Genomic DNA, 24,253 nt, shown 5'->3' on the forward strand with positions numbered 1-24,253 from the left:
GGCATAAAACAAAGTAATCTCTGTCTCATACTCTGCACATACCTTGTGTGCATGCTGCACATATATGTATGTTTATGTTTGCGTCTCTATTGCATGTGTATTCGGTTCGGTTACGCAACATTCGCTTCGAACTGCCTTCGTTGTTAAAATTGAATCCCCCCCCCGGGGGGGGGGGGGGGGGCTTTTAACGTAATATAAATAAAATGACTAGACGCACAAGCCTGAGATAAACGCATGTCGAGAAAACCTTCACGCAGGGCCCATATGCGGCGAGCTCAATTCGAGCTCTTGTTCAAGATTGTGCGTCTGCGTCCTACGAATTAAATGTACATTTTGAAACATCGCCCTGAAATTTATAGCTTTACAGTTTATTGAACGGGGAACGGACCTGCTCAGGATCGTTCATCGGACGGCGTGAATGGGGGGGAGGGGGCGACAAGTGAACCCAGCTTCATTTCACTCACGCGCGCGTTTCCACGAGTGACAAGAAAAAGGAACGAAAGAATGTGTCACGTAAAATATGCGTACGAAGGATTCCAAGTAAGTCTCGTGGAGGCACACCTGCTGCATACGGCGGCGCAAGTATGTTTATACACTCCCACCAGACCGCGTTCTGGATATATACAACATAGTTTATGCCGGGCTCGCGTGAGTCTGCGTAATACGAATAATAATTACATTTCGTGCCTATAACGTCCTTGTCGTTACCCTCCTACTGATATGCCCTGTATACAGGGCCGGTGCTAGGGGTGTGCGGGGCCTGAGGCAAAGGCACATCGCGGGGCCTGTTTCACACGGTTAAGTGCGTACTTGATATTTAAAAAAAAAAAAGTAATCCCTGGTCGAGGGCTTCGTGCGCGGGGCCCATGCAAGCGCGGGGCTTAAGGCGGTTGCCTTACTCGCCCCCCCCCCCCCCTATCGCCGGCCCTGCCAGTATATATACTGTATTTCTATTGCCGACTGGGCTGGATATATCGACGTAAATCTGTTGAGACAGAATGATAGTTCCAGAATCCTGGCGCACAGATGTTATCGGGTGTGTTGCGCGCAAAATAAAAAATAAAATAAACCATGACAAATTAGCACCACATGCATCGTATGACTACTTCCAAGCAGTACCATATACTATACCAGCATTGGTCTTGAGCAAAAATACACTTAGTGCCACGGGACCTTTCTTTACCTTTGTACACATGTCTTCCATGATATATAAAGCTCTTACAACGCAACTAAATTAATGACCCCCACACACACACACCTCCAATTTTTCGCAACTCCCTCTCGTGCTTGCGATTCTGGATAAACCGCTGATCTCAATGTTTTCCTTTGCTTTTTTTCGATCGAAACCCAGCCACGTCTATCATTCTATCATCCAGCCACCATTGTTGTCCCCAAGCACGTGACCCCAAAAAAGCCTTACCTCCCCAAGTCCCTCGAAGCACTTGACAGGGGTTATCACCAGGGCAGCCGCACCATTCTCTCGCTCCACGAGGTCCGTATTGTTTTCACTCCGAGAGAGAGCAGTTCGCAGAAGATGCACACGTGTTCCGCCAGAAAGCGTCGTCTGCTTGCGCTCCTTCTGCGTGCGTTGCTCAAGCCCTCGAGTTTGAATCGTTCCGCCGATAATTTAGAGCTTTCACGACCCCGGCAGAGCGCAGGTTTGCGTCTGCGAGATTCCCAGTACACCTTTCTACGATGCAAGCTGCCGCCATGCCGGCGTTGCTCTTATTTTATTCCCTCCTCCCGCCTTCTCTTCTCGGACGGGAATGTTGTGGAGAGAGAGAGGAAATATCGACCGCCCGTTCGGTTCAATCGCTCTGTCGCTCTCCTGGCGGTGATATTAACGGCACGAACACATCGTGAAGTTCAAAGGATGAGCTGCTCTCCGTATTTCTGCAGCAGTACATGTTGCTCTGTGAAGCTCACGGAAAGATGGGGGTCAAAGGATTCTCTTCGAAGAGCGTATATGCGAGAGCCTCGATGAAACATAACTGAATCCCCCCTTTGCAGCTCTGTTTGTAAGGAACAGGTCTTGTAGCAGAGGACGAGGACTGTCTTTTGCTTCGTACTGCACGCTGCGGCACGCACTCTGATCCAATGAACAGCTATCAAATAACCGCTGCTGCTGTCAGTCCCGGCAGTGATTTATCCAGACCCCCCAAAACCTGGAGGATACCCCCTAAAACTTGTGTAATTCCGCAATATTTTGTTAAAAACATGTAAATACACCCCCTTGCTGAGCCCCCCCCCCCCCCCCCTCAAGGACGAAATTCTAAGCTCCGGCATGCCAGGCTAATCCAAAGAAATTGATTGTTTTCCAGAATGTATTCCACGAATAGGGTGTGAAGTTAAATGAAGCGTGTGTCACGTGACGCGACTCATTTCTGTTCCTCTCTCCACTTCTCCTTTCCGAGTGAGTGACCTCAGGGTGGTATCACGTGATACGTTCGCTTCGGTGTCTCTCTCAACCTATCCTTTCGGTGGTGTGATATGATGACGTGACTGTGCATTTGTCACAATGCCTAGCCACGGGCAACATTGTATAGTAGGAAGACACCTAGAAGATACAGTGGGGAAAAAAAATTACATTGTATATAATACGACTATGAAGGACAGTGCAGATGTATGTATGTATGTGAAAAATAAATCCGCTGACTTGCTCACCTGCTCCCTGGCTCTGTTTTCGCTGTTTAGTCTGCCCCCCCCCCCCCTACAATCTATCCCTTCTACTTCACTTCCTGACCTTCTCCCTTCTCAGCTTTAGGCTCTGCGATAGCTATCTGGTGGGACAGAGTCCATGGGCTGTCTTCCATACATATACCTTGTATCTTCCTTGCTTCATCCCCCTCGCTGTCCGCTCGTAAATACTAATTTTGGTCATTCTTCTCTTGTAATCGAATGAGATGACCCTTCTACTTAAAATTCCCACATTGGCTTCTGTTCGTTCAATAACAGAGTTTTAGAATAGGGTATGCAAGTGCATTGGGTCCGTTAGTGAAATTGAAGAGCTGGTTCAAAGAATATTCATTCCACTAATATTAGGCTATTGATTCATGTGAAGATTTTTTCCCCTTTTAAAAGATTTCCCCCTTTTTGTATACCCACTTGCGTGTCATTGATTTCGTAGCCACTATTTTTTTAGATTGGATTAGATAATTTTGCAGACTATACGCACGTGTATCTGAAACCGAAACTTATCATTTCTGAGCACTAGGAGGAGCTGTGTACCCGGATGTTTCAAAATGGCGTCCTCTGTGCTAAAACGTTTGTGTCGGCACGCTGATGTGCTTCGTTTTCTGAAGAACGACCTGAGGCATTGCGTCTGCGCTCATGCTAGGCTATGTGGGACCACAGCCAACAACGGTGAGTTAAGGATATTTTGTTTCACGAGTGTAGAAGCATTCTGCAACATCGTATAATCAAATCTCCATGATGCTGCTTTTCACTGTGACCCCGGCATTCTTTCAGAGAGCGCAAGTACGGAGGACCCATACAAAACTGCGGCTAGCATTGACATCGAGAAACTCTTCATCAGCGATAAGGTGCAACAGCTCCTGAAAAACTTAACGGGAATGAGCCTCGAGAAGGTATTCGCGCCAGTGAAGACTGCACTGAACCCACCGCGGTACGAGTTCATGACTGAAGAACAGCTTCAGGAGGTGACTAAGACATACAGTTTTGTAATTACAAGCAGTGATTTATCTAGACCCCCCTAACGCCCCCCCCCCCAAATGTTCAGTGACACCCCCCTAACTTTTTCAGCTGTATACTCCTGTTTTCTTAACAAAATATTGCGGAATCACACAAAAAGTTTCAGCTGTATACCCCCCTACAGGAGGTGCTCCTGCGATTTCAGCTTTAGACACATGTCGGTCATATGTTAAGGTGTAATGACGTAACTATAATAATGGACCCCCCCCCCCCCCCAATTTTCTCTAACACCCCTCCGTTCTTGGGATTCTGGATAAACTACTGATTACTAGCTTCTCTCCTTCGTATCAAATACTGGAGTCTTACATTTGCATCTTCTCATGAATTTAGGCAATGAACAAAGCTTACAAAAGGGCAGAAGAGAAGCTTCAGATGCCCCCTGTGCTACGAGAGCGCAAGCCCTGTGAAAAGGTTTTAGCGAAGGACCCTGAAATTCAGGGATATGACTCTAGTACTATCATCTTTACAGATATATCGTACGGGTATTCGGACAGAGTGAGTAGTATAGATTTTTGTACACGTCAGGTGTTCCCTAAGATTTTCTGACTTTTTCTAGGAGCGCATTATTGTCGTGCGGGAGCCAAACGGGTTGCTTCGTACAGCAAAGTGGGAAGAAAGGGAGCAAATGCTGAATACATACTTCACAACTCAGGGAAGAGAGTTCTACATGCCCAAGATGTTTGAACCACAGTACCTCCAGGTGCTTCTGCTTGTCCCTTATGTGTCTTTTCTTAGTGCTGTTACAGGAGAACGGCTTACTGTTATTGGCTGATTCTGACAAACTTAAATTGTTTCTTTCTTATTCCATTCCAGTCAGTTCTAGAGAAGCAACAATACGCTTTCGTCCTTGACAGAGCCTGTATGCAGTTTGAGCCTGATAGTCCAGACTTCATAAGGGTACTTTCTTCTTGGAATTCAAGTGAACACGCTCAAATGTTGAAAAAGTACTAAATATTCTGCTATTTAACAGGTAACACATGCAACATATGACCACATCAATGCCAATCGAAAGTTTGCAGATTTTAGGTCAACACGACATTTTGGCCCCTTGGTTTTCTATCTTGTTATTCGGAATAATGTTGACAATCTCCTCATAGATATGATCTTAAGGGAAATGTAAGTCCATCTCTGCTCTTCTTAAAATAATATTTTTACACACAAATTTACTTATTTTGACGAACCTCAACCCGGTGCTATAAAATGTCCCTGCGGAACAGGATCGTCGATGCTAGCAACCTGCTGCAGCTCTATTACCACATCCACAAAAGGCCGTACGTAGAATCGCTACTGACGGACACGGGAAGCGAAGAGGAGGCGCTCAAACTGATACGGGTAAAGCGTGGCTAGAACATGGCCATTTATAATGAAACCGGAATATGTATATACTGTCATTTCGTTGCAGGTGTTCGTAGAGAAGGATTCAAGAACACGGTCCCACTTGGAACTGGCATTACAGACATATCAAGAATCCAAGAGCAGGAAACAGGAACTGGAAAAAGGATTGTCCGCTGCACGGGGTCTTCAGTGACGTTCTCTAAACTTCAGTGCAGGAAATAATTGTGTATTTGCAGGAAAGAGTAGTAAACATTGTAAATAACGACAATTGCAATCAATTTTTGTCTGTGTGGAATGGAGTATGAAATCACCGCATTCTGGCTCCGCTCTCGGGGATCCTCCAAGGCTCTGTCTCAATAGCCTTAGCAGTGCATTGAGCATGTGTTCACTGCACGTGCAGTAAGCGCTACCAAGGCTATCGAGACGGCCCCTTGAAGGTCACCAGGCTCGAGAGATCCCTTGGAGCGGGGCGAGGGTACTGAAGCGAGTCTTCGGTTGTGACCGTGAAGGGTCACTGGACGGTCACTTCTCTCACAAAACGTCGTAAACGGTAGGGCTGCCGGTATCAACTCTCAGTGCTTGTACAAAAATATCTAGGTAAGCTGAAGTATACAGTATCGTAGAAGTTGAGGAAGCAGTAAAGCGGGCCGATGAGTAGCGCCACCGCTAGCTTCCAAATGCGGCGCCGGGAAGGGGTGCCTACGACATGGTCGTTACATAATCTAGTTGGTCGTGGTCTGGATACGGATAGCCAACACTGGATTACCGACGAAAAAACAAATGGTGGCAAGTATGTCCCTAGTAACACGAAACAGATAACGAGTTCTTGCTGTCTGCGTTACAGACATGATTGCGTATGTACGCTTAGTCTTTCCTCTCGAAACTTTCCAGTAGAGTGTACCTACTGAAAAACTGAATGGTGTCAGCTCCAGAAACCCAATAATCAATAACCTGATATGTCTATAGTTATATCTATACACCTCTTCGTGCCTCAATTTTGTCTTTAATATTGAACTATCTGGTTGAGCTGGCAGAGCTTGTTAATAGAGTAGCTTCATATGAAATTTGACTGAACCCCCAAGACAAAGAAAACACAGACGATCACAAACAGATTCTCGAACACAGTAACGGGTTTTATTCGCAGCAGGGACCTTTCAACCGGAGAAGGTTTGACAGAGAGAGGGAGGGCGAGGAACCCGTTACTGTGTTTGAGAATCTGTTTGTGATCGTCTGTGTTTTCCTTGTCTCAGTGGTTCAGTCAAATTTCATCATGTATCCCCAGTTAGCCTGCATTTTGACTCTCATTCACGTTAGTTTCTTATGCTGATAATGGTGTGTGCAATATGGGAAAGTATCTTGGGATAATGTCACGCCGTCTTTGTGCCAAGTGCGACCATTTGAGTGCACCTTAATATTTCGGAACTGAACTAGGCACCCTTCATTTCACTGGTTCCTCTGAAAAGGCACGTCTGTTTTGTCGGCTACTATAGCGCAGCACATCCAACATAAAATTTATTAGCATTAATCACATATGCAACATAATGCAGCAATAACAATCAGAAAGTAAGATCATCATCCGGATCGTCTTCCTCATCAAAATCGTCCTCCTTTTCCAATGTGTATGTGATACTACCTGTGCCAGGATGTTCAGGGAGGTCAGGCTTTCTAAAGGTCAAAAGAAACAGAATAGTAGTTCAACACAGAAATGAAAGACTGCAACATGCAGCAGTGGCCAAGTTAGTGGCTTTAGAAATCCACTTATTTTATAGATGTAATAGTAATGTTGTCGTTTTTAAGCTGCAGTCTTACTTGAGGTAAGGGAGAACAACTTTGTCCCGGGCATCTTTCTCGCCTTCACTCAGTCTCAAGTTGAACGTCAGGTTTGCTGTTGGGTCTACCTGGGCCTTTAAAATATCGTAAAATCGTGCTTTTTTTTTTCCTCAAGTATGTTTTGTTTTAGAGTACTTATGCCACATCTTTGCAAACAGGTACTTACTGCCTTTGGGACAGCTTTCTCTTGCTGTATCTTTTTTATGTTGCAGATAGTTAACTCTGGTGTCATTTCAAACTGCTCCTCCTGTGAGAATAAACTCAGGGAAAGTGAGTATGGCAGGTGGGTTGGCAACATGGTCTGGTTGTACCTCAACCGCAGCTCTTCCTCCTGGCTTTTTATGTACTATATGGCACATTGCTGATAAGTCTGTTGGTTTCACAGTAGGTTTGAGGGTGACAGTTGTTGTTGCTATGTAGCTCAGTGATGCCAGAAGAGATTCATCGTGAACGTCGGTGTGAACGATACACACAATCTGCTGCACTGCACAACAAAAATAACGTTTAACAATGTGATTTATGAGGAGCAATAAAATTCTGAAAGGCTTGTAGGGACTAGGGAAAATATTTCAACTAGACGCTCGAGAATACCATGGGCATTTCTTGACAGGTGAACCAGGGTGTTGTAAACATGTGTGAAGTCTTGGTGCAGCAAAATTGTACTCAGACTGTCAACTACCAAAACGCTGCATTTTGTGCTGTCGATGAGTTTGTCCCAGGTGTTAGGGTTGTATTGGCATTCTGACTGAAGGTCATCTTTCCCGAAGGGGTTTGTGAAGCAGTCACTGGCCATCAAACTACAATGGGAAGGTATAAGAAAAGCATTAGGTCTCAAGAAGTGTTCCGATTGTAGAAGGGTACCTTGTGGTGTCATTTTCTGGGAACGCTGCAAGATAATCCTTCGGATCCGCGTCGAAGCATAAAACGTTGACATGAGCGCCCCTGTAAAGCACAGTTTCGATAACATTGCAGAAGACGGAATGGAGATTTGTTTTTGTGCCTACCGGTTTATCCACGTAGAAATCACGCATCTCACGAACAGTCCTGCAGTTCGTTCTAAGCTGTCTGGAGAGAAACGGCAGTGAGCTTGCAGTTTCTATATAACATGTGAAAATCCGAACATTTTAGTAAGGTACGTTGTAATACTTGTTTTACCATAGATTAATGCAATTCCAGACGTATCTTTGCGTGACAATAAGTTCTGTAACATGACGACGAATCAATAAGAAGAATTTTTACAGTGCCATTTCCACATGCGTTATCTACGCGGTATCAAACGATTTTTCAGGGCATACTACATGTAAACAACAAGAACATGTGCAACAGAGCATGTGCGACTCGACACGGCGTTGCAGTGGGAAGGCCTTGTGGGCATGCGCATTTCATTGGATGGAGGCTGCGCGTAATGGGCTTCGTTTTAGCACATGCACGTTATTTCCACGCTTATCTATGATTTCAGTTCTTGTTTCGCTTTTCAATGTCCGTACCTTCCGGATGGCGCAGCATGCTGAAATGCGATGTTGGAACACATTCAGAACAACGTGGCCAATGAAGAAGCACCAGCAGCAGGAGTTCCAACCCGCACCCTCCAATTTATGGAACATCACTTACTCTGCGTACATCCTGTTTGTACGTCCTATGCTGGGAAAATCCCTGGTGCACGTGGACGTTCCCAGGGTTTTTTTTTTTTTTTTCAGGGGAAGGGAGAGAGCTTCCAAAGGGGGACGCAGAGCGTGCAACCAAGAGACACCAGACAAGAGATTGATGACAATCGAATCCTCTTATATGCACGTGATACGGTGATTAAGATTCAGGTTATTATGACGACACTGACCATGACGACCTGCGTGTAGCACAGCCGGTAATCTTCAAGTTTCAAAGCCCACGCCAAAGCGGAACGCCCATGCTGGTGCAGAACCAACAAAACTATAGGATCTGTCATTGCTTCAGTGCACAACAGCAATTCAAACTTATCAAGACATCAATTGGGGGGTACATGGCTTGACATATTCAGGCAGTGCTGACAGCAAGAACTAACATATTTAAATAGACTTACCCCTTGATTATTCACTGTCTTTGCATATACTGCAACTGCATCATGACGACAACATGCACAAACTGGACAGAACAGATTTTTAATGATTACGCGTGAGGCTTTTCCCTATTTGGTGTTATATTTGGGTCAGTGACATATCCAGACCGCCTTCCAAGTGTTTGGCAGGACCCCTTATCTTTCCTGTGCACCCCTTACGGTTGGAGGTTGCGATTCTGGATAAACCACTCCTTTGAGCAACATAATATTGCTCATACAGCAGCAGCCAGAGATAACTGAAAGCGAGTACAGTTCAAAAACCATTTTCACTCATCAACTTTATTCATGTTGGCAGAATGACATCATATACAAAGTAGAAAAACCTGAGAGTTCCACTGCTAAAAAAGAGATGTGAGCATAGATGGCAGGTTGTATCTCTCAGATCTTATCAGATCAGGCACAATCAAAAAGGGCTCTCCCAAGGTAGAGCAAGAAAATAAGGCAATATCGGGTCACACTGTTATGTTCATGGCATACTGGCAGTGAAATTGCACAAGGCACTGGGTGTTAACACCATAAAGACATGCATGCTGTCACACAGGCATGATGTCGACTCTGGTAAGAATGTCACATATTGTACAAGTCACAGTTTGCACGTGGAATTTCGTCTTTTTCCAGTGCTCTTCTTCGAACATAGATTTTAAAATTAAGTATCCTGCGGAAACTAACATCTGCGAGTCTAGGGCGTTGCCCCATAACAGCACATTTTGGGTCACACTTACTGCGAGGACAATTGTGTTTATGAGATTTTTGATTGCTTCATAACTGATGCATCCATGCAACAATGACCCTATGAACTGCATCTGTCTCACTTTTGTGTAGTTCATATGCCTTCTCTCTTGTTTGTGCGTCTTGTTTGCACATCTCTCGCATGTGCAGTATGAGCTGTGGCGTAACCGTTTTGCAAACGAGATCTTCCAGCATTATATTACGTAAAAAAGATGAGGTGGGGTCACGCGGATTAACGTTTTGGGACACTTTGGGGTCATGCGCGCAGACCAGGATTGAAGTAAAGCTTTTTAGTCCAACCATATTGCCTAATCTCTGGTGACTGCTTTGCTCCATCGTGCGAGGCACGACTATGCAGCCGCGCTGTGACTTCTTTCATCATGCTCTCTAAATGCGTGTTGCACGCCATTGAAGCGAACACAGTGAAAAGCGCATGCATAAACCAGGATCCAGTAACAGGATTTTTGTTCGAGACATATCCAGGGGTTGTAGAGTAGGCCACGTAGATGTCTGTCCATGCTGGCACGTGTTTGTCTGGTTTTGAATTGCGTGGGCTCGCAGCTGGGAATTGACCGGCATCTGTTGTGTCCAACACTGGGATCCCTGCATCATGCTGATCTGTGAATTCAGCAAAGCAGGAAGGTATTTAGTTTGCAACCTAGAGCAAACAAGACTGGGATGTACAGGGTGAATTTAGCAAAGGTTATACATTTCGATAGAGTCATAAAAATACGAGATAACGTCTCTGGTGCGTCAAACTTTGCAGACTGATAGTCGTTTGCCCGAAATTTTATCCAAATTTTTTTCAAATGCTAGCACTTTGTAGAAAAGAAAAGTTAAAAGCAAAGCAACTTCTCACCCCATGCATTTTCTATGGCCTATACCGCCCACAAACAGCCATTTTTTTCCTCTCTCTTCTTCACACTCACATCACCACATATAGGTGGCGCTGCCTGGAAACGAAGCAAAACCAAAACCTATGGAACAACCAACAACCAGATGGACCAGATGCAGGGTTTCAAGGCAGCGCCACCTAGAGTCACTAAATAGGGGTACAGAGTATCGCATTCCTTTTCCGCGCCGGAGCCGCTGTTCGGTGTCTGAGATTGGGCCGATCGTGTCACGTGGTTTCTCCTTCCAAGAACGCGTTGTCATGTTGAGTCCCCTCCATCCAAAACCGGTTTCCTCTGTTCACCGGCGGAGAAGGGGGCTGTTGCCGTCCCATTGCTAGGCGACGCAGCCACGCCGGACCCCAAGATGGCGGTCTCGCTCGCCGGCGCGGCTGAGTGTCGCTACTCTGCTCCCTATTTAGTGACTCTAGCGCCACCTATACGTTGGTATGTGAACGTGAAGCAGAAAGAGGAAAACAGGGCAGTTTGCGGGCACTATAGGCCATAGGAAATGGATGGGGTGAGAATTTACTTTGCTTCCGACTTTTTTTCTTCAAAGTGACAGTATTTGAATAAAATATCGATAAAACTACAGGCAAATGACTATGGGTCTCCAAAGTTTGAGGCGCCAGAAACGTCTTACGACACGATCGAAATGTGTAACCGTTGCTAAATTCACCCTGTATCTATTGCTGGTCATCAAAGGATTACAGCTCTCCACCGATTGAGATGGAGATAGAAAGATGTGATTCAAAGACACAACTGGAACAGTCACTCCACACATGAAGCAGGGATTGGCTGTACAGTTTGCTTGCGGAACTGGCTAAGCATGTTTCATTGCCCATTTCCTGCATACTGGCAAATTTACTTTGGGTGTTTACTGGGCAGAACTGTACCAACTTGGCAGAAACTTCAGCACTGTTAAGAATATCTGTTATACGAAAGTACTGTAGGTAATAGCATGTATAACGTTGACTCCAACAATATTTGATGCGGCTTCTAGCTGATACTGCTACACCTTTATTAAGACACGAGAAAAAAATATTATTCTGTCATCATAAATCGCTCCTCATGCTTTGAGTCATTGTTCAAACAAGACATGCGCAGTAAAGTTTATACATACCTCCACGGCAGGCTTGAATGAAAAACAGCTTGGGCTTCCCACATAAAGTTGGACAGTTGATGTTATTAAACATCCCAATAAGGGAATTAATTTCTATCTCTTCCTTCTCAACGTCATAGAAGATGTCCTGATCACCGTGGGACATCAAGATGAGCACGAAGCAATCTGCGTCCTTTTGATGCCTTTCATCGCTGAGAGTCTTCAGCAGCTCCACAATCTCCTTCATGGAAAATGGCTTTTGTAGGTCAGTCTGCTTCTGTCACACCATGCACTAGGACCCTCATCTTACCCGTCCCACTGCCTTACCGTTTTGGTCTTATCTTGTCGTACAATGACCTCGAACCCCAACGCTTTAAAAAGTCTGTCAAGGCGTTGCACATCCAGTTGCGAGCCCTCACGCAGTTCAAGCAAATCTCTGAAATCGTAGTTATTGATGATGACACACTTCCCACGTGGCGAACGCCTCATTTGGTAAATCTGCAACATGTACAGCAAGTTTGGAGCTCTGTGGTCATGGATATAGTATTACAATACGTACGGTAGCACCTACGACACAATTATGATTTATTATTATTATTATGCCTGCATTTTCATTACCATACTTTTACTTTGCAGACAGAGCTTTGCATGTCACCTAAAACACACTTGGTGCAGCGGGCACATCTTACACAAGCTACATGCGAACTGGTATAATGTCTTTGACGTTTTTTTTTTTTTTATTATTATGCAATACTTACATAATCACCAATCTTCCATTCTGTTGCAAGCTTTACTTGGATTTCGTGTTTACTCTGCTCATATACCTTGCTGTGACCTGTCAGAGAAATGTGCCTCCATCAGAACTCCAGAAGTTTGTGACTTTGCTTTTCCAGTTTAAGTGGTGTAAGGAATAAACAGTTTGCAAGATGGTGCAGACACAGGCAAGCTGGTGCGTCACATCCATGATGAGTACAACCGGAGCTTGAGCAACGAAGAAACGCGACAGTCGACTTGAGTTCTCGTCTGTGTGTCGTGTTCCTTCATCGCCCAAGCTCAGGCTCTTCTCATCATGGAATAAACAGTTGTCAGTCACAGCTGCATTAACCATATTGCTGAACAAAAGAAAACTATTTGAAAACATACCATTTAAATTTCCATTACTGGCATGATCGTTTGCAGCGTTGCCAATGATGGGACGGCCATTGTTCCTAACTTCCGAAGTACGCCCAGTGAGAACGTTTTCAGCTTCCAATTGGCTTGTGTCACGGAGGGCTTCTACGAACTTTGTGAAGGCACTGGGGCCCCTCTTCGGAAGTTTTAGTAGGAGCTTGAGGTTACGGTCTGCGAGCTCTTCACTTTGCTGAAAGCGATCAAGAACACAAGGTCTGACTGTCCCTTCTCCACTCCTGTTTGGCGTGTAACGTAGAGCAGCGGAATTACATTGGAAAAATCGACATGAAAAGTGACTCAACTTGAGTTGCTAACTCTCACATTTAAAATGCCTTCTTACCCATATGTCGTCAATCATTGCGGCGGTAAAAACCTTTTTCTCGATCAGGGGCTGAGCCAACTTGTCGAAATTAATGTGCTGTAGCAAAGCATCAATAACATTCTTGTCCTGAAGTTTCTTTCTGTGCTCAGGATCCATAATAACGTGCAATAAGGAAAAGTACAACAAAACGAACTGTCCTATGTGCACTCAGCAACAACTACCGTTCCAAGCCAAAGTTCAAAGTTCTCATATCAAATTTGAGCAATATATGTACAACATGTTTTCCCAGAATATAACACCATAACACCTGTACAATGGCTGGCTATGGATATGGATGTTGCCGACCGCTGTGTGGCTAGACATGGCCATGGCTATCGGCTATGACTGCGGCTTCTGCATACTGTCACGTGATTTGGGAGTTCCCGCCACGTTTGAATCTTTGTTTTGAGTCTACTTTCTATCCTTTCTAGCATAGAAATATGGTCATAATAGAGGTAAACGATGTTTAGTGGGGTTCAGCAATGGCTCTTCGAGCACACACTTCGTATCTCCAGTATCTCCGAATGGGAGCTGTTTCACATACAAATTAAGGGAATAGCGGTTGCTGTTGAGGATTTCCCCCTCATTTCGCTCTCCCAAATGCATCACGAAAGGTGTGATTTCCGGGGGGTGGGGCGATTTGAGCCCCCGGAATACCCCCCCCCCCCCCGGCTACGTCACTGGCTTAGCAGAGCACGACAAGGCATGACGTTGAACACTCGCGCTTGCTTACCAACAGAAGGTTATGATGTTTGTCGCAACTTGTCTGGAATATTCTGGGGAACGCCGCTCATGTGAACACATGGTTATGCTTTTATGCTAAAAGTGAGTTACATATCCTGTAAAATCGCATTTATTATGCGTACAGCGAACCAACTCTTAAGCAAAAATGTCTTTGACTATGTAGTGGGTTTGGTGAGGCTACGGCGAAGATCACTATGAAAGTACAGCTTCATCGGAAGAGGCTTGGTTTGGAACAGGCCCGACACACAGGGGAACATCAAAGTCAAGCACGCCCGCAGTAGTTTGCCATTGGTAGCAGACCTGTCAAGTAATTAATCACAAGTAAACCAAGTAGACAAGAAGGGTGTGTCACGGCGACAAACGCAATAGAGAACTATATCTTGAGATGGGCTACAAGAGCTTCACCGCTTTGTACGATAGAAGTTATCGACAGTGACGTCACAGCAGTGGAACCGCTGACCATAAAATTGAATGACGTAATTGGCTGCAAATTTACCTGAAATATTGTGCACGGTAACTTCAGAAGAACAGCTCGTGGCAGCTTTGGTTTGGGACAACGGAGCTCTTAGTATGTTGGCAGAAACTACCTAATCCATTGTACATACTTGGTGCCAGTGGCGTCACTATGGGGGTGCGGTAGGTGCGGCCTGCACCGGGTGACGCGACGGAAGTTGGTGGCGCGCGCGCCAGTAGCGCCGCACCGGGTGACGCGCCACTGCGTGATGCACAAAAGCCTTACCGGATTACCCGTCGAGCCATGTGCTTTAATTTACCTCGTGTCTGGGATTCCTGGATGGTTGAATTCCCCAACTTGCACCTGGGTCGCACGGGGAGTCTCAATGATCATTCAAACCAATGGTCATGGAAACATGCGCATAGCGCCACCTAGCGTGTAACGTGTCAACACCACAGGCAACATTGGATGCAATTCTCCTTGAAAGGTTGACACGTTACGCACTGGATGGCGCTACGCGTACGTTAAATGACCGTTAGCTTCGACGATCATTGAGACTCCCTGCGTGACTTGGGTGCTGCTGATAATACATTTTTTAGAACATATTGCCCATGATTATATTGGAGGAAGGGGATCCTCCATCCTGGGATGACTTCATGGAAAATTGCCGACATTTACCCTATAGCGTCTGAGGAAAACCCAGGAAAAACACTCAGACAGCACAGCCGGAGCAGGGATTCAAACATCCGATTCGGTCACCTCCGCGAACATTTGTGGAGAGAGGAGGGTCTTGCCCACCTATGCTGCGAGCGTTAGAATTGATTGTTTGTCGTCTGAAGCTGCCTCTTTTTTCTTCTTCTTCTGCCTGAAGGTAATTATCGAACGGACCAATATATCCCAGCGATGCTTTCAGCCGCAAGGCCTCGGTGGCATAAACGGCCCCAAACCCCTGTTTGCTGAAATACAGTGTGCCACCAAAGGAGGTGCAGTGTAAGCCTTGCGGATAACTCCTCGGTACTTACGTAAGTTCAGGTTTATCCGTAGTACAGTGCTTCGAGAGTCGTTTGGCCCCTTGTGAATTCTAGGTATCGTTGGCATAGGCGTTCGGGCTGTGCGAGGTCGTTATTGGTTACGTGATTTTTGTTGGCCTTGTTTAATAGCCTCGCTTATACCTCTTGGGTAGGTGGGGTAGGGTCCCGCGACCAGCTTCGGGAAATCATCCTATGTCATCATCACTAATTTATTCGTGTTTATACGTGTTGTTGTTGTTGTTTATACCTTAAGCCGACTTATATGTCCTATAGACTAGATTTCTAGCTGCGTATGTTCTTGTTTCTTACGGTTTTTCTGCGCTAAAAGCTATCAGAATGAAAGTGAGTTTTAAAAGCGCAGCGAAATTGGATTAGTAAAAAGTCATTGTATGCAGGGTGTCCCAAGCTAAGTGGTGTAAAAAAATGTTAATGCTGAGGTATGAAGCCCCCCCCCCCCCCAAAAAAAAAAGAACAAAATCCATAGTACGTTCGAAGTTGTCATTGTGATAGCTTCTTTGCACTCTGAATAACTAATTTACTAAAACCTTGCGCTCATTAATTCCTGCACTAATTCAAATATTGACATGGCTCCAATCGCGGCGTGGAATAGGCATACCTCGGCAAAACTCACGAGCATGCTCAATCATGCTCATGTAGGCGAATGAGCGGAGGATGAGTGGACAGATGAGCTGAGCTTGGAGTGCTGAGTGAACACGAGTAAGCGGGGTCACAAGGGTCGACCTCTGCGAGTAGACGGACGACCACATAATTTCCGAATGCAGCATTCTCGCGCCAAACAGCCGTTTTACCGGGCTGTGTGCAAGCTGCACTGGCGAACGAAAACCCGGTGTCGTCCGTCGGTGTACAGAGGAGTGGAAAGGGTTGTCACGCGGAGGAGAGGTTGGCGTGAGGCCAAAATTCCCTGTGCAGTTGGTGTTTGCTCCTGGGCACGTTCGGACATGTGTAGCTACGCGAGTGTGTATAGTTAATCGTCATAATCCCCAAAAAACTTTTTGGCGATCAATTGTCCGTACACGCTCAAACGGTCCATTTGTCTTGTTGGTAGTTAGTAACAGTTAGTGATAATTAGGGGAGGGGGGGTACTTCTGGATAGTGGTAGTGGTTTGGTGGTGGGTTGTCTGCTCTAATGCTAACGCATTTCCGCCGCATTAATTACATTAATCGTCCTTTAATGTTTTGCTGCCTGGTTGCTTTATCTAACAAAGGTTGAAACTGTCAACCATAATTAAATGCTGAATGAGCGGATTACGCGGATATGGTATATTGTGATAAGTTCTTTGAAAAAGTCAAAAGGTCGGGATTAGTCACATAAAATACACACCGGCATTACAATAGAGAAGGAAAAAAAACGTTAAAACACGACGTTTCGCAACCAACCAGAAATGCTGAGCCTGGCTGCATTACCTATTTATATGTAACAAATGGAGATAGCATTCCGGTAGAAGACCAGGATGTTATATAAATAGGCAGTGCAGACAACAGAGGCTTCAAATCTTTTAAAAAAAAATCTTACATTTGGTAGTTCACTTGGGTTTAAGAAATGATAGTGAAATCCTCCTCCCCCATATAAAGTCTCTATAGAACCTCTCCTAAAATATTTTTTCTGGCTACGATGAACTGATTCCGAAGCGCCATGTTCCAAGGTTCATTAAGCGTTCACATTGTAACGCTTCTTTTTTCTTTTTTCACCTGTTCCAGTGCCGGTGCGTATTTTATACGCTAAACGTTCTCATCACTCGTAATACATGCTTATACTTCGCACTATATTCGTAACGACGCAAAGCATGCCTGATCCTCGTCGCTGTCCCATTCCAACTAACTTTATTGCGTCGGATTTTTTTCCACCCTACTACTATTTTGTTCCATCCGGTTTTGCACGTTGTCTATCCTCTTCCTACCCCTGGCATATAAGATGAACTACGTTACGCCTCCGACGAGGGAACGGTCGGCTGGTCAGCAGCGGACATACCTGTTCCGAAATCCGCGAGTGGGAAAGGACCCCTTCGGGTGTGTGCCCACACTCCAGTCGACGCACACAAAACGTATTATTACACAGGGGTACGACATGGGCGCCTCCTTTTTTTTTTTTCTTTTTTGTCGTTAGTTCGCTGCGTCCCTTTTTTTTTTTTCTTTTCTTTTTTGTATCTTCTCATGGCAGGATTCCCCCGCTGGTTGCCGAACTGGTTGTGCGAGCGTTTGTTGACTGAGGGGGATCGCCTTTTTGGAAGTTCACTCGATCAAAGCGCACCTCACGGGAGCGGCATCACATCGTAGACGGGAAGTTCTCCGAAGCTTCGCAAACGCCGTGACAAGAAGTTGCCCGTCTGGATATCACTCTGTGCGGCACGCGTTCAGTACTGTCCTTCTCGAATGCGGGACGTGTGAGAAAGGGTTCTGAAGAAACGCTCGATCTACTTTGCGGCTTCCGTCGGAAAAAGAAATGTTGCTACCGTGCTGTTGCTCTGCGTTCTTCTCGTCGTACGCTGCAGAATATTTCATCATCCTGGTCGAATCATCATCCTCATAAGCAGTGTGCTCAAAACATCATCCAGATCGCCGACCGTGTTTGTGTCTTCTGTTACTTTGTGGTGTTCCCTGTTTTCTACACTCCGTGGGAACAGACCTCACAGTGCACCTGGTGTTTCCCGCGGTGAAGCAGCGACCAGGTGCAACGGGAGACCCAGTTTACAATGCCATTCTCCTCCGTCCCAGACACCGACCGTCTGTCGCAGTCGGCGGCTTGCTGTGAACGTGCTCGTGCGTGAGAGCGGTTCGCGGCGACGTGATCCCGTTATTGTACCGTACTCGTAGCGGCCGTAAAACACCGCCGACTGTGTCCTAAAGTGAGGGTTCCTCTATCGCTCTGCAACTTGAGAGCTCTCGGCCGTTTTGAGGAACGACATCGGCGGAACGAATCGAAGTTCAGCAAAGCAATAACGGTACAAACAGGTCTATTCGCGGCGAATCGAGCATGCCATCAAGGTCACGATCTCATCTATTGTTCGCAGACTTGTGAGGCCCATTTCAAGAGAGATCATCATCATCGTATTTCTCGATGTTTTGTTCGCAATCGACTTCTGAAGCAAGAAGGTCGCTTGATGCACGGCCAGATTGGATTGCCGTGTCCATCGGGTCATTGTGTTACCGGTTCTTGTGAATCAGCCTTGCCGGGTGCTCCAGCCTCTCGAGCCGTAGCGAGTCACATGCTGGCTGCATCGTCTTTGGAATAAGCGAGGTGACAAAGAACGTGGTGCTTTGGCGGTTTGCAGCGTGGTGCTTTGCAAACGCGACGTTCTGCAAAGAGTTTTGTGAGGCGCAGGATCCATCACCACATCACCATCACGATGCAGTTCATCGGCTCTGTTCAAGCTCTACTGGATCGCTGCCTGAATGGATACGTTCCTACGTCTTCTCAGATGAAGTTGTTTGCCTTTAGCGCTTGATTTGCTGGTGGTGCACGGCAAGAAGGTGTCATGATGGATGAGCAAGCGATGAACGAGAAGAACCGTGTGATGACTTCACGGACGAGGCCGCACGACTTGTTCAGCCGCGCCTTCGAGAAGCAGAGCTTTTGCTTTGAGTCAGGTGAGGTTCACACGTGAGCGAGATCGGTTTTGTACTTAGCGTCCCCACTCCGGGCATTACTCCCCAGGAACGATCTCCCCTCTCTCGCTAAATTTCCAACCAAGAATGACACAAATGTGGGCAGCGTTGGCCCCCATTTCTTTTTTAGCCATTGCTACTTTGCAAGATATAGGGAGAAGATGAGATAGAAAGATAAAGATGCGCCAGAACCCAAGCGAGAAAGGTTTTCTCCTGGTCAATTTAAGAGACACATCTCACGCGTGATGTATCGTTGTCAGGTGCTTGTACGTACGTCACAGCTAAGCACGTGCTTTTAAAATGGCAAAATTCCAAAATTAACGTTTCTGCCTTTTGGAACCACTTCTTTCATGAGAAGTCTCTTTTGTTTTTCCGTTCTAATGTTCCGTCTGAGATACGTCATCGTCTTTCTTGTGAGTTGTCAGCGCTCGCGCGGTTTGTCTCGAGTAGGAAAAGCGAGTTTGAGGAAGAGAGTTTGACAACCCTCGTTGTTTACTGAAACACACACTGTCACACAAATGTGGGAAAGAAGGTGTCCCTAAGAGAGGGTACTATGCACATTCAACGATGATGATCACGCGATTGTTAATATCTGCACGGCTTTCGCGCACTCGCACCGGCGGCTCAGGTCCACCTATCCCTTTTTGTCCCTAGTTCCTTTTTTACCCACCTTGCGGCTCTGAAATCCCGCTGTGGTGTCGTCTGCTTCGGCAAGAGGCGCGAGGGAAAACAGGTAGCAGAAAGGGATGGAAGATCAATCCAATATCCGGGACTCAAACACTGTTACTTAAAACCATAGGTATTTCTCTTTCCTTATATCTTCAATGAAACGAAACCTTTCTAATCCCAATAACATGGACTCGTAACGGTTGATTCATCACCGCCCTCTCTCGGAGCTCTTTGGAAGCTCCTTTCCACACTTCCCAGAGCAGCATCGATCCCCCATGTTCAACGATTACTCTACTTCTTCTTTTTTTGTCTGTCTCCTGTGACGTCACTTCCGGTGCATGGTGTCCATCTGCCATACCCACCTTGCATACCGATATGCGTAAATTATTTTCGCCCTCTGTGTGCCTAGGTACCAACGTTATGACTTCTGTGTGCTCCGTGTCCAAGTCTTCTCCACTCACCCTTCTTTCATTGCAGCGACTACCAAGATAAAGTGTAGCGCTTAAAATTTTCCTCCGGGTGCTAGCATACTGGAAGCCGGTGATATTCTTTAACACTGCCAACTATAAGGTATCTACTGCTCCATTTACGCCAGCAGACGGTATTTTGTGCCGCAAGTGTACGTTCGTGAACTAGGAGCTGCGTTCATTCATCACTGCCGGAATTGAACGCCGGTAGCGGAAGTTCAGCAGTGCAACGGAACTGCTTCTAACGACATCGTCGTAAAACGTTACAACTAAACTGTGGCATGACGGGGGAAAAAGAGATGTTTATGGCGTTCGGCGTTGTTGTTCACGAAGTTCTGTTAGGGCGACAATCGCGAACAGCTCGCGCGGAGGACAGGTGAACGTACTCGTGAACTGGGTACGAGGAAATAATTTCGAACCGGCGAAAGTGCCACGAGTGAAGCTCATTAGTGTGACGTTTAAGACCTGGTATTACGCAACGCATGCTTGGGTGAGCCGAAAAGTATTTTAAGCGCGGCTCCCTCTTCTCTTTTATCGTTATGGCTTTCTACTTCTTTTTTTTTATCTAAGCATGAGAATGTCATTCCTGGTTGCCGGGCCTTAAACTTATCTCTCCAAAAAAGGAAACTTTTTTTCGGCACCCTGGTAGTAGCTAGAGTTCTCTTCAACATCTGAGAGGCCGGACTGGTTGCGTTTATTGAGATCCGCTTGACTTTCGTGACCACAACAAGAATGCTCGAGGTAATGAGTTGAGGTTGAGCATCGTAGGGGGGGTATAGAAGTTGATTTAGGGATATTTGCTTTTACAAATTACGTTTATGGGCGAGATCACTCTCAGGGAAGTAGATTCGGAGATATATACTGTACATGTGCTGTTGCGCAGGGAACAAGGTTAATATAAGAGGTAGTAAAAATATTGCGGGCGACACACTGCGTACCCTCCGCAAGCGTAGGAGTTTTTCCACGTTCGTCGAAGGACAAACACGGAAACAATGGAAGCACCAGCTGCTAGAACACTTTTCTGTGCGTCCACCTGAAGGCCCCGTAGTGGGTGTGAAAAATGCTAACGTTGAGCGTGGTGGAGTTCGAAGTGACTGCAGTGACTGAAATCACCGTGCAACAACAGAGTTCTTCGTCGGGTGCTTCGTCGCGTGTGCTGTCGCGAACTCAGTCCCAGGACGACAGTGGGTTCGAACCCAGGGCCACATCGCCACCGCCGACGGCCGATAACCCCAGTGGATGCTCCGGTGTAGAATTGGACGAGCATGAAAGAGGTAAATGTTCGTGAGAGTTCGTTCTGACGTAGAATTTACGTCATTTCTGGTCGCCTCAGAAATTTCACGCAACGTTTGCATTGGCTAAGCGACGAGCAGACGAAGTACTAGACCAGTGATTTATCCAGACCCCCCCCCCCCCCCCTTACACCACTTTTTGGCAACATCACAACTAACATTCTTACCTGTGCGCATCCCATACGGGGTGGGGGGTGGCCTTGCTATTTTGACTGTAATGACATCTCGGTACTGATACGTTGAACTGTTAACTCCCCACCCCTCACTTTTGAGACGCCCCCCCCCCCAAAAAAAAAGGAAAAAAATACCCACCCTAGCCGTGCCTGGAATTCTGGATAAACCCGCTGACGTATCGCCACATAGGACGAGTTGCACATGCAACCCTTTGCTGATTCCACAAAGACACACAGTGAACGAACATATATAGATTGGCTGTGAAGTGATAACTAGGTACAACAAGTCAAGTTAAAAAGCAAATTCTACACAGCAAACGTCGCGGACTTGTTCGACGCAGTAAACCCCCCTCTTTTTCTTCTTCTCCTCTTTTTACCTTTTCTTTGCTGTAGTTTGCGTATTTCTGTTGAGTCACGAGGCAGTTTCGGTCGGACGACAGAGAAATTAGCGCCTGCCATTGCGAGAGAGAGAGAGAAATACATGACGACGATGATATGGGGATGCTGCCATTGCGAATTCACATTGCCGCAATACCATTTCTTGGCGTGTCATTGCTTCGAAGGGGATGCACAACTCGATGTTACCGAAGAATGAGCTTCTCTTTTCCTTCATCAAACATAACGAAACGGGCTCACTGGTGATCCAATGTTCGGATCCACAAATTGTCGGGACCGGGCGTTGCTGGACCAAGAAGCCACAACCTTCGATTTCCGGTGAGAGGTGCTACGAGTTACATCACCCTAGCAACCCTCTTATCAGCACACCAAGCCCCCATCAACACATTATCTCTGATATTCGCTTCCAGTCACTCTCAAGTTCACTCAGACATGTAATATCTGTTACACGTATCCCCTATTGGTGCGGCACCTTCCCTCTTTGCCACTCTGTCCAACCGTCTGTCGAGGTCAGTATATCGGTTCATTAGTGCTACCTTACAGTTAAACATCCAAGCCGTAGAACGTACCGAAAGTGAGAAGGCGCACTGAACCGTTTAGCAGGTGTCTTTATCACTGGATCTCCTGAGACATGATGGGAACACACGGAAATAGGTTCGCTGTCGAATTTTAATGAACGACAGGATTGCTGTTGCCTCTGCGAAGGTGTAGTTCGGTTCCGTACGTGCACTGATGGATTTTTAAAAATAACCAGCTCATGGAAGAATCGAACACTGCATGCTCTTGTAAGCGTTCATCACAAAATGTACAGATTAAAGTTAGACACGTCAAGTTAGGTTAGATAGGGTTAGGTTAGGTTAGGTTGGACTAGGATACTCAGGCCAATACGCGTTTGGTGTCTCTACCCCCCCCCCCCCCCCCCCGCGCAGCCTTTTCTGCTGTGGCGCGTTCCGCTGAAAACATACGGTGCATTATTTTTTGTATTCGATATCTATTTTCCTCACATTTTTCGTTGATCTTGGTGTCAGTCGCAAGCCTGTCGCAATTTTTTTGCCATTTCCGTCTCTCTCTCTTTTTTTATTTTTTTAGTGCATGTACTGAAAGGGCCGTATGTGCACGAACACAAAACCACGTCCCTCTGCCCTTCTCACTTCCTCTCTACAACAATTCTTTCGTCGTCGAATGTCGAACCCGTGGCGACAAAAACGAAAAAAAAAAAGAAAAAGGAAAACGCGGGAAGAATATTGCGAAACGCCCTCCTCATATCTTCGTGCCCAGCCGCTCCGAGGCGCTACTAGGACCGCGTCACGTGAAATCGGACGTCACTAATGGCGGGGATGTCGGAGCTCGGAGCTGCCGTGTGGTACCTGCGCGCTACTTGGACGGTGATCACGAGAGAGCGAAAAGAACCCACTAGCATCTCCAGTTTCATGCCTTGCCGTTCTCCGTTCGCCGTCGGATCTGCGACTTCACCCGAGCCCGGTCATGTCGAAAGGCCGTGCGTGCGCGAGGATATGCCAAGTGATCGTGCGGTGATCGAGGACGACAATTAGAATAACGACTGCCTCCGGTGACATCGGGAGGAGCCACTCGCCAAATGAACCGCTGACAGGAGTGCGTATACGTTGGTGTCACGCTTGCAGTGTCGTTCGTGGGACCTCAGCCAATGGGATCGCTCACGTGAGTTACTCGAGCGACGGTGCAGGTCATGTGACCTGTTTGTTAATTTGTTTTTTTGGGTGTCGTCGTTGTGGGTTGATGCGGTGCGTAAGGTGTGAACCTTACAGTTTATTTACGGGTGCCACGAGCAACACCACCTAGATAGAGAAAGCCTGCTTACGCGTTGACGTGACGTAACAACAAAGAGTCAGCCAATCAGGATCATGTTTTCAACGGCGGTAGCCAATCACGAACGTGCTTTCAGCGGTCGTAACCATGGAGACGAACCACCGTCGTCTGCGAGTAGTGATTGAATGTCCCCGCGTACTAAATGGGACAACTTTAAAATAAAACGTAACACGGCCCCATATCTTGCGCAAGAGTGATTTTCTGGAAAGCGTGTTGCACTTTTTGTCTACACATTTAAGTCCACAGGTTCTAAGTTAGGTGCAATCATTTGCGTCTTCCTGAATTCGCAGAACGGCGACACGCGGTAGCAGACGAATTCTGACTTTATATGTCCA

At 46.4% G+C, this 24,253-nt stretch overlaps 5 protein-coding genes across 9 annotated transcripts in view; 2 read left to right on the forward strand and 3 right to left on the reverse strand.

Moving 5' to 3' along the window:
* The window catches only part of LOC135369761 (uncharacterized), a 32,200-nt gene extending 30,459 nt beyond the window's left edge, over positions 1 to 1,741 (reverse strand). Inside the window, exon 1 of the mRNA XM_064603278.1 lies at positions 1,421 to 1,741. The gene's annotated coding sequence lies outside the window, so the exon portion shown is untranslated. The remainder of the gene's footprint in view (positions 1 to 1,420) is intronic.
* A 1,486-nt stretch (positions 1,742 to 3,227) lies between these two features.
* Positions 3,228 to 5,324, forward strand: LOC135370280 (small ribosomal subunit protein mS22-like). The gene is made up of 8 exons (XM_064603986.1): positions 3,228 to 3,363; positions 3,469 to 3,659; positions 4,042 to 4,206; positions 4,268 to 4,411; positions 4,525 to 4,608; positions 4,682 to 4,827; positions 4,929 to 5,043; positions 5,114 to 5,324. Exons 1-8 carry the CDS (start codon positions 3,243 to 3,245, stop codon positions 5,237 to 5,239), a joined length of 1,092 nt encoding a protein of 363 aa, XP_064460056.1. The 5' UTR covers positions 3,228 to 3,242; the 3' UTR covers positions 5,240 to 5,324.
* A 1,221-nt stretch (positions 5,325 to 6,545) lies between these two features.
* LOC135370281 (elongator complex protein 5-like) lies at positions 6,546 to 8,239 on the reverse strand. The gene is made up of 8 exons (XM_064603988.1): positions 8,032 to 8,239; positions 7,881 to 7,941; positions 7,738 to 7,818; positions 7,468 to 7,673; positions 7,188 to 7,360; positions 7,043 to 7,123; positions 6,856 to 6,950; positions 6,546 to 6,711 (listed from the first exon to the last, which is right to left on the reverse strand). The coding sequence occupies exons 1-8, from the start codon at positions 8,084 to 8,086 to the stop codon at positions 6,603 to 6,605; spliced, it is 861 nt and encodes a 286-aa protein (XP_064460058.1). The 5' UTR covers positions 8,087 to 8,239; the 3' UTR covers positions 6,546 to 6,602.
* A 987-nt stretch (positions 8,240 to 9,226) lies between these two features.
* LOC135370282 (caspase-3-like) lies at positions 9,227 to 13,506 on the reverse strand. Its single transcript, XM_064603989.1, has 6 exons — positions 13,200 to 13,506; positions 12,833 to 13,049; positions 12,448 to 12,524; positions 12,017 to 12,187; positions 11,711 to 11,930; positions 9,227 to 10,315 (listed from the first exon to the last, which is right to left on the reverse strand). The coding sequence occupies exons 1-6, from the start codon at positions 13,335 to 13,337 to the stop codon at positions 9,954 to 9,956; spliced, it is 1,185 nt and encodes a 394-aa protein (XP_064460059.1). The 5' UTR covers positions 13,338 to 13,506; the 3' UTR covers positions 9,227 to 9,953.
* Positions 13,507 to 18,911: 5,405 nt separating this feature from the next.
* Positions 18,912 to 24,253, forward strand: part of LOC135370942 (kazrin-like) — a 45,382-nt gene continuing 40,040 nt past the window's right edge. For 3 of the 5 annotated variants that reach the window (XR_010415474.1, XM_064604878.1, XM_064604879.1), the window contains exon 1: positions 20,080 to 21,483. Coding sequence is in view for 3 of the 5 variants with exons in the window: in XM_064604878.1 (XP_064460948.1) it covers positions 21,270 to 21,483 (214 nt within the window). In the remaining 2 variants the exon portion in view is untranslated. Of the gene's footprint in view, positions 19,056 to 20,079; positions 21,484 to 23,398; positions 23,751 to 24,253 lie in introns of those variants that run through there. The other 2 variants (XM_064604880.1, XM_064604881.1) reach the window with 2 other exon arrangements.

This window comes from Ornithodoros turicata, chromosome 10 (assembly GCF_037126465.1).
Source record: "Ornithodoros turicata isolate Travis chromosome 10, ASM3712646v1, whole genome shotgun sequence".
Taxonomy (NCBI): domain Eukaryota; kingdom Metazoa; phylum Arthropoda; class Arachnida; order Ixodida; family Argasidae; genus Ornithodoros; species Ornithodoros turicata.

Coding starts and splice junctions, on each gene's coding strand:
- LOC135370280 (XM_064603986.1), top strand. CDS start 3,243: ATGGCGTCCTCTGTGCTAAAACGTTTGTGTCGGCACGCTGATGTGCTT. Junction 4,412..4,524: donor TTGAACCACAGTACCTCCAG/GTGCTTCTGCTT, acceptor ATTCCATTCCAG/TCAGTTCTAGAGAAGCAACA. Junction 4,609..4,681: donor ATAGTCCAGACTTCATAAGG/GTACTTTCTTCT, acceptor GCTATTTAACAG/GTAACACATGCAACATATGA.
- LOC135370281 (XM_064603988.1), bottom strand. CDS start 8,086: ATGTTACAGAACTTATTGTCACGCAAAGATACGTCTGGAATTGCATTA. Junction 7,942..8,031: donor TGGAATTGCATTAATCTATG/GTAAAACAAGTA, acceptor GTTTCTCTCCAG/ACAGCTTAGAACGAACTGCA. Junction 6,712..6,855: donor GTTGTTCTCCCTTACCTCAA/GTAAGACTGCAG, acceptor TTTGACCTTTAG/AAAGCCTGACCTCCCTGAAC.
- LOC135370282 (XM_064603989.1), bottom strand. CDS start 13,337: ATGGATCCTGAGCACAGAAAGAAACTTCAGGACAAGAATGTTATTGAT. Junction 12,525..12,832: donor CAGTAATGGAAATTTAAATG/GTATGTTTTCAA, acceptor TTTCTCTGACAG/GTCACAGCAAGGTATATGAG. Junction 12,188..12,447: donor AATGGAAGATTGGTGATTAT/GTAAGTATTGCA, acceptor TACATGTTGCAG/ATTTACCAAATGAGGCGTTC.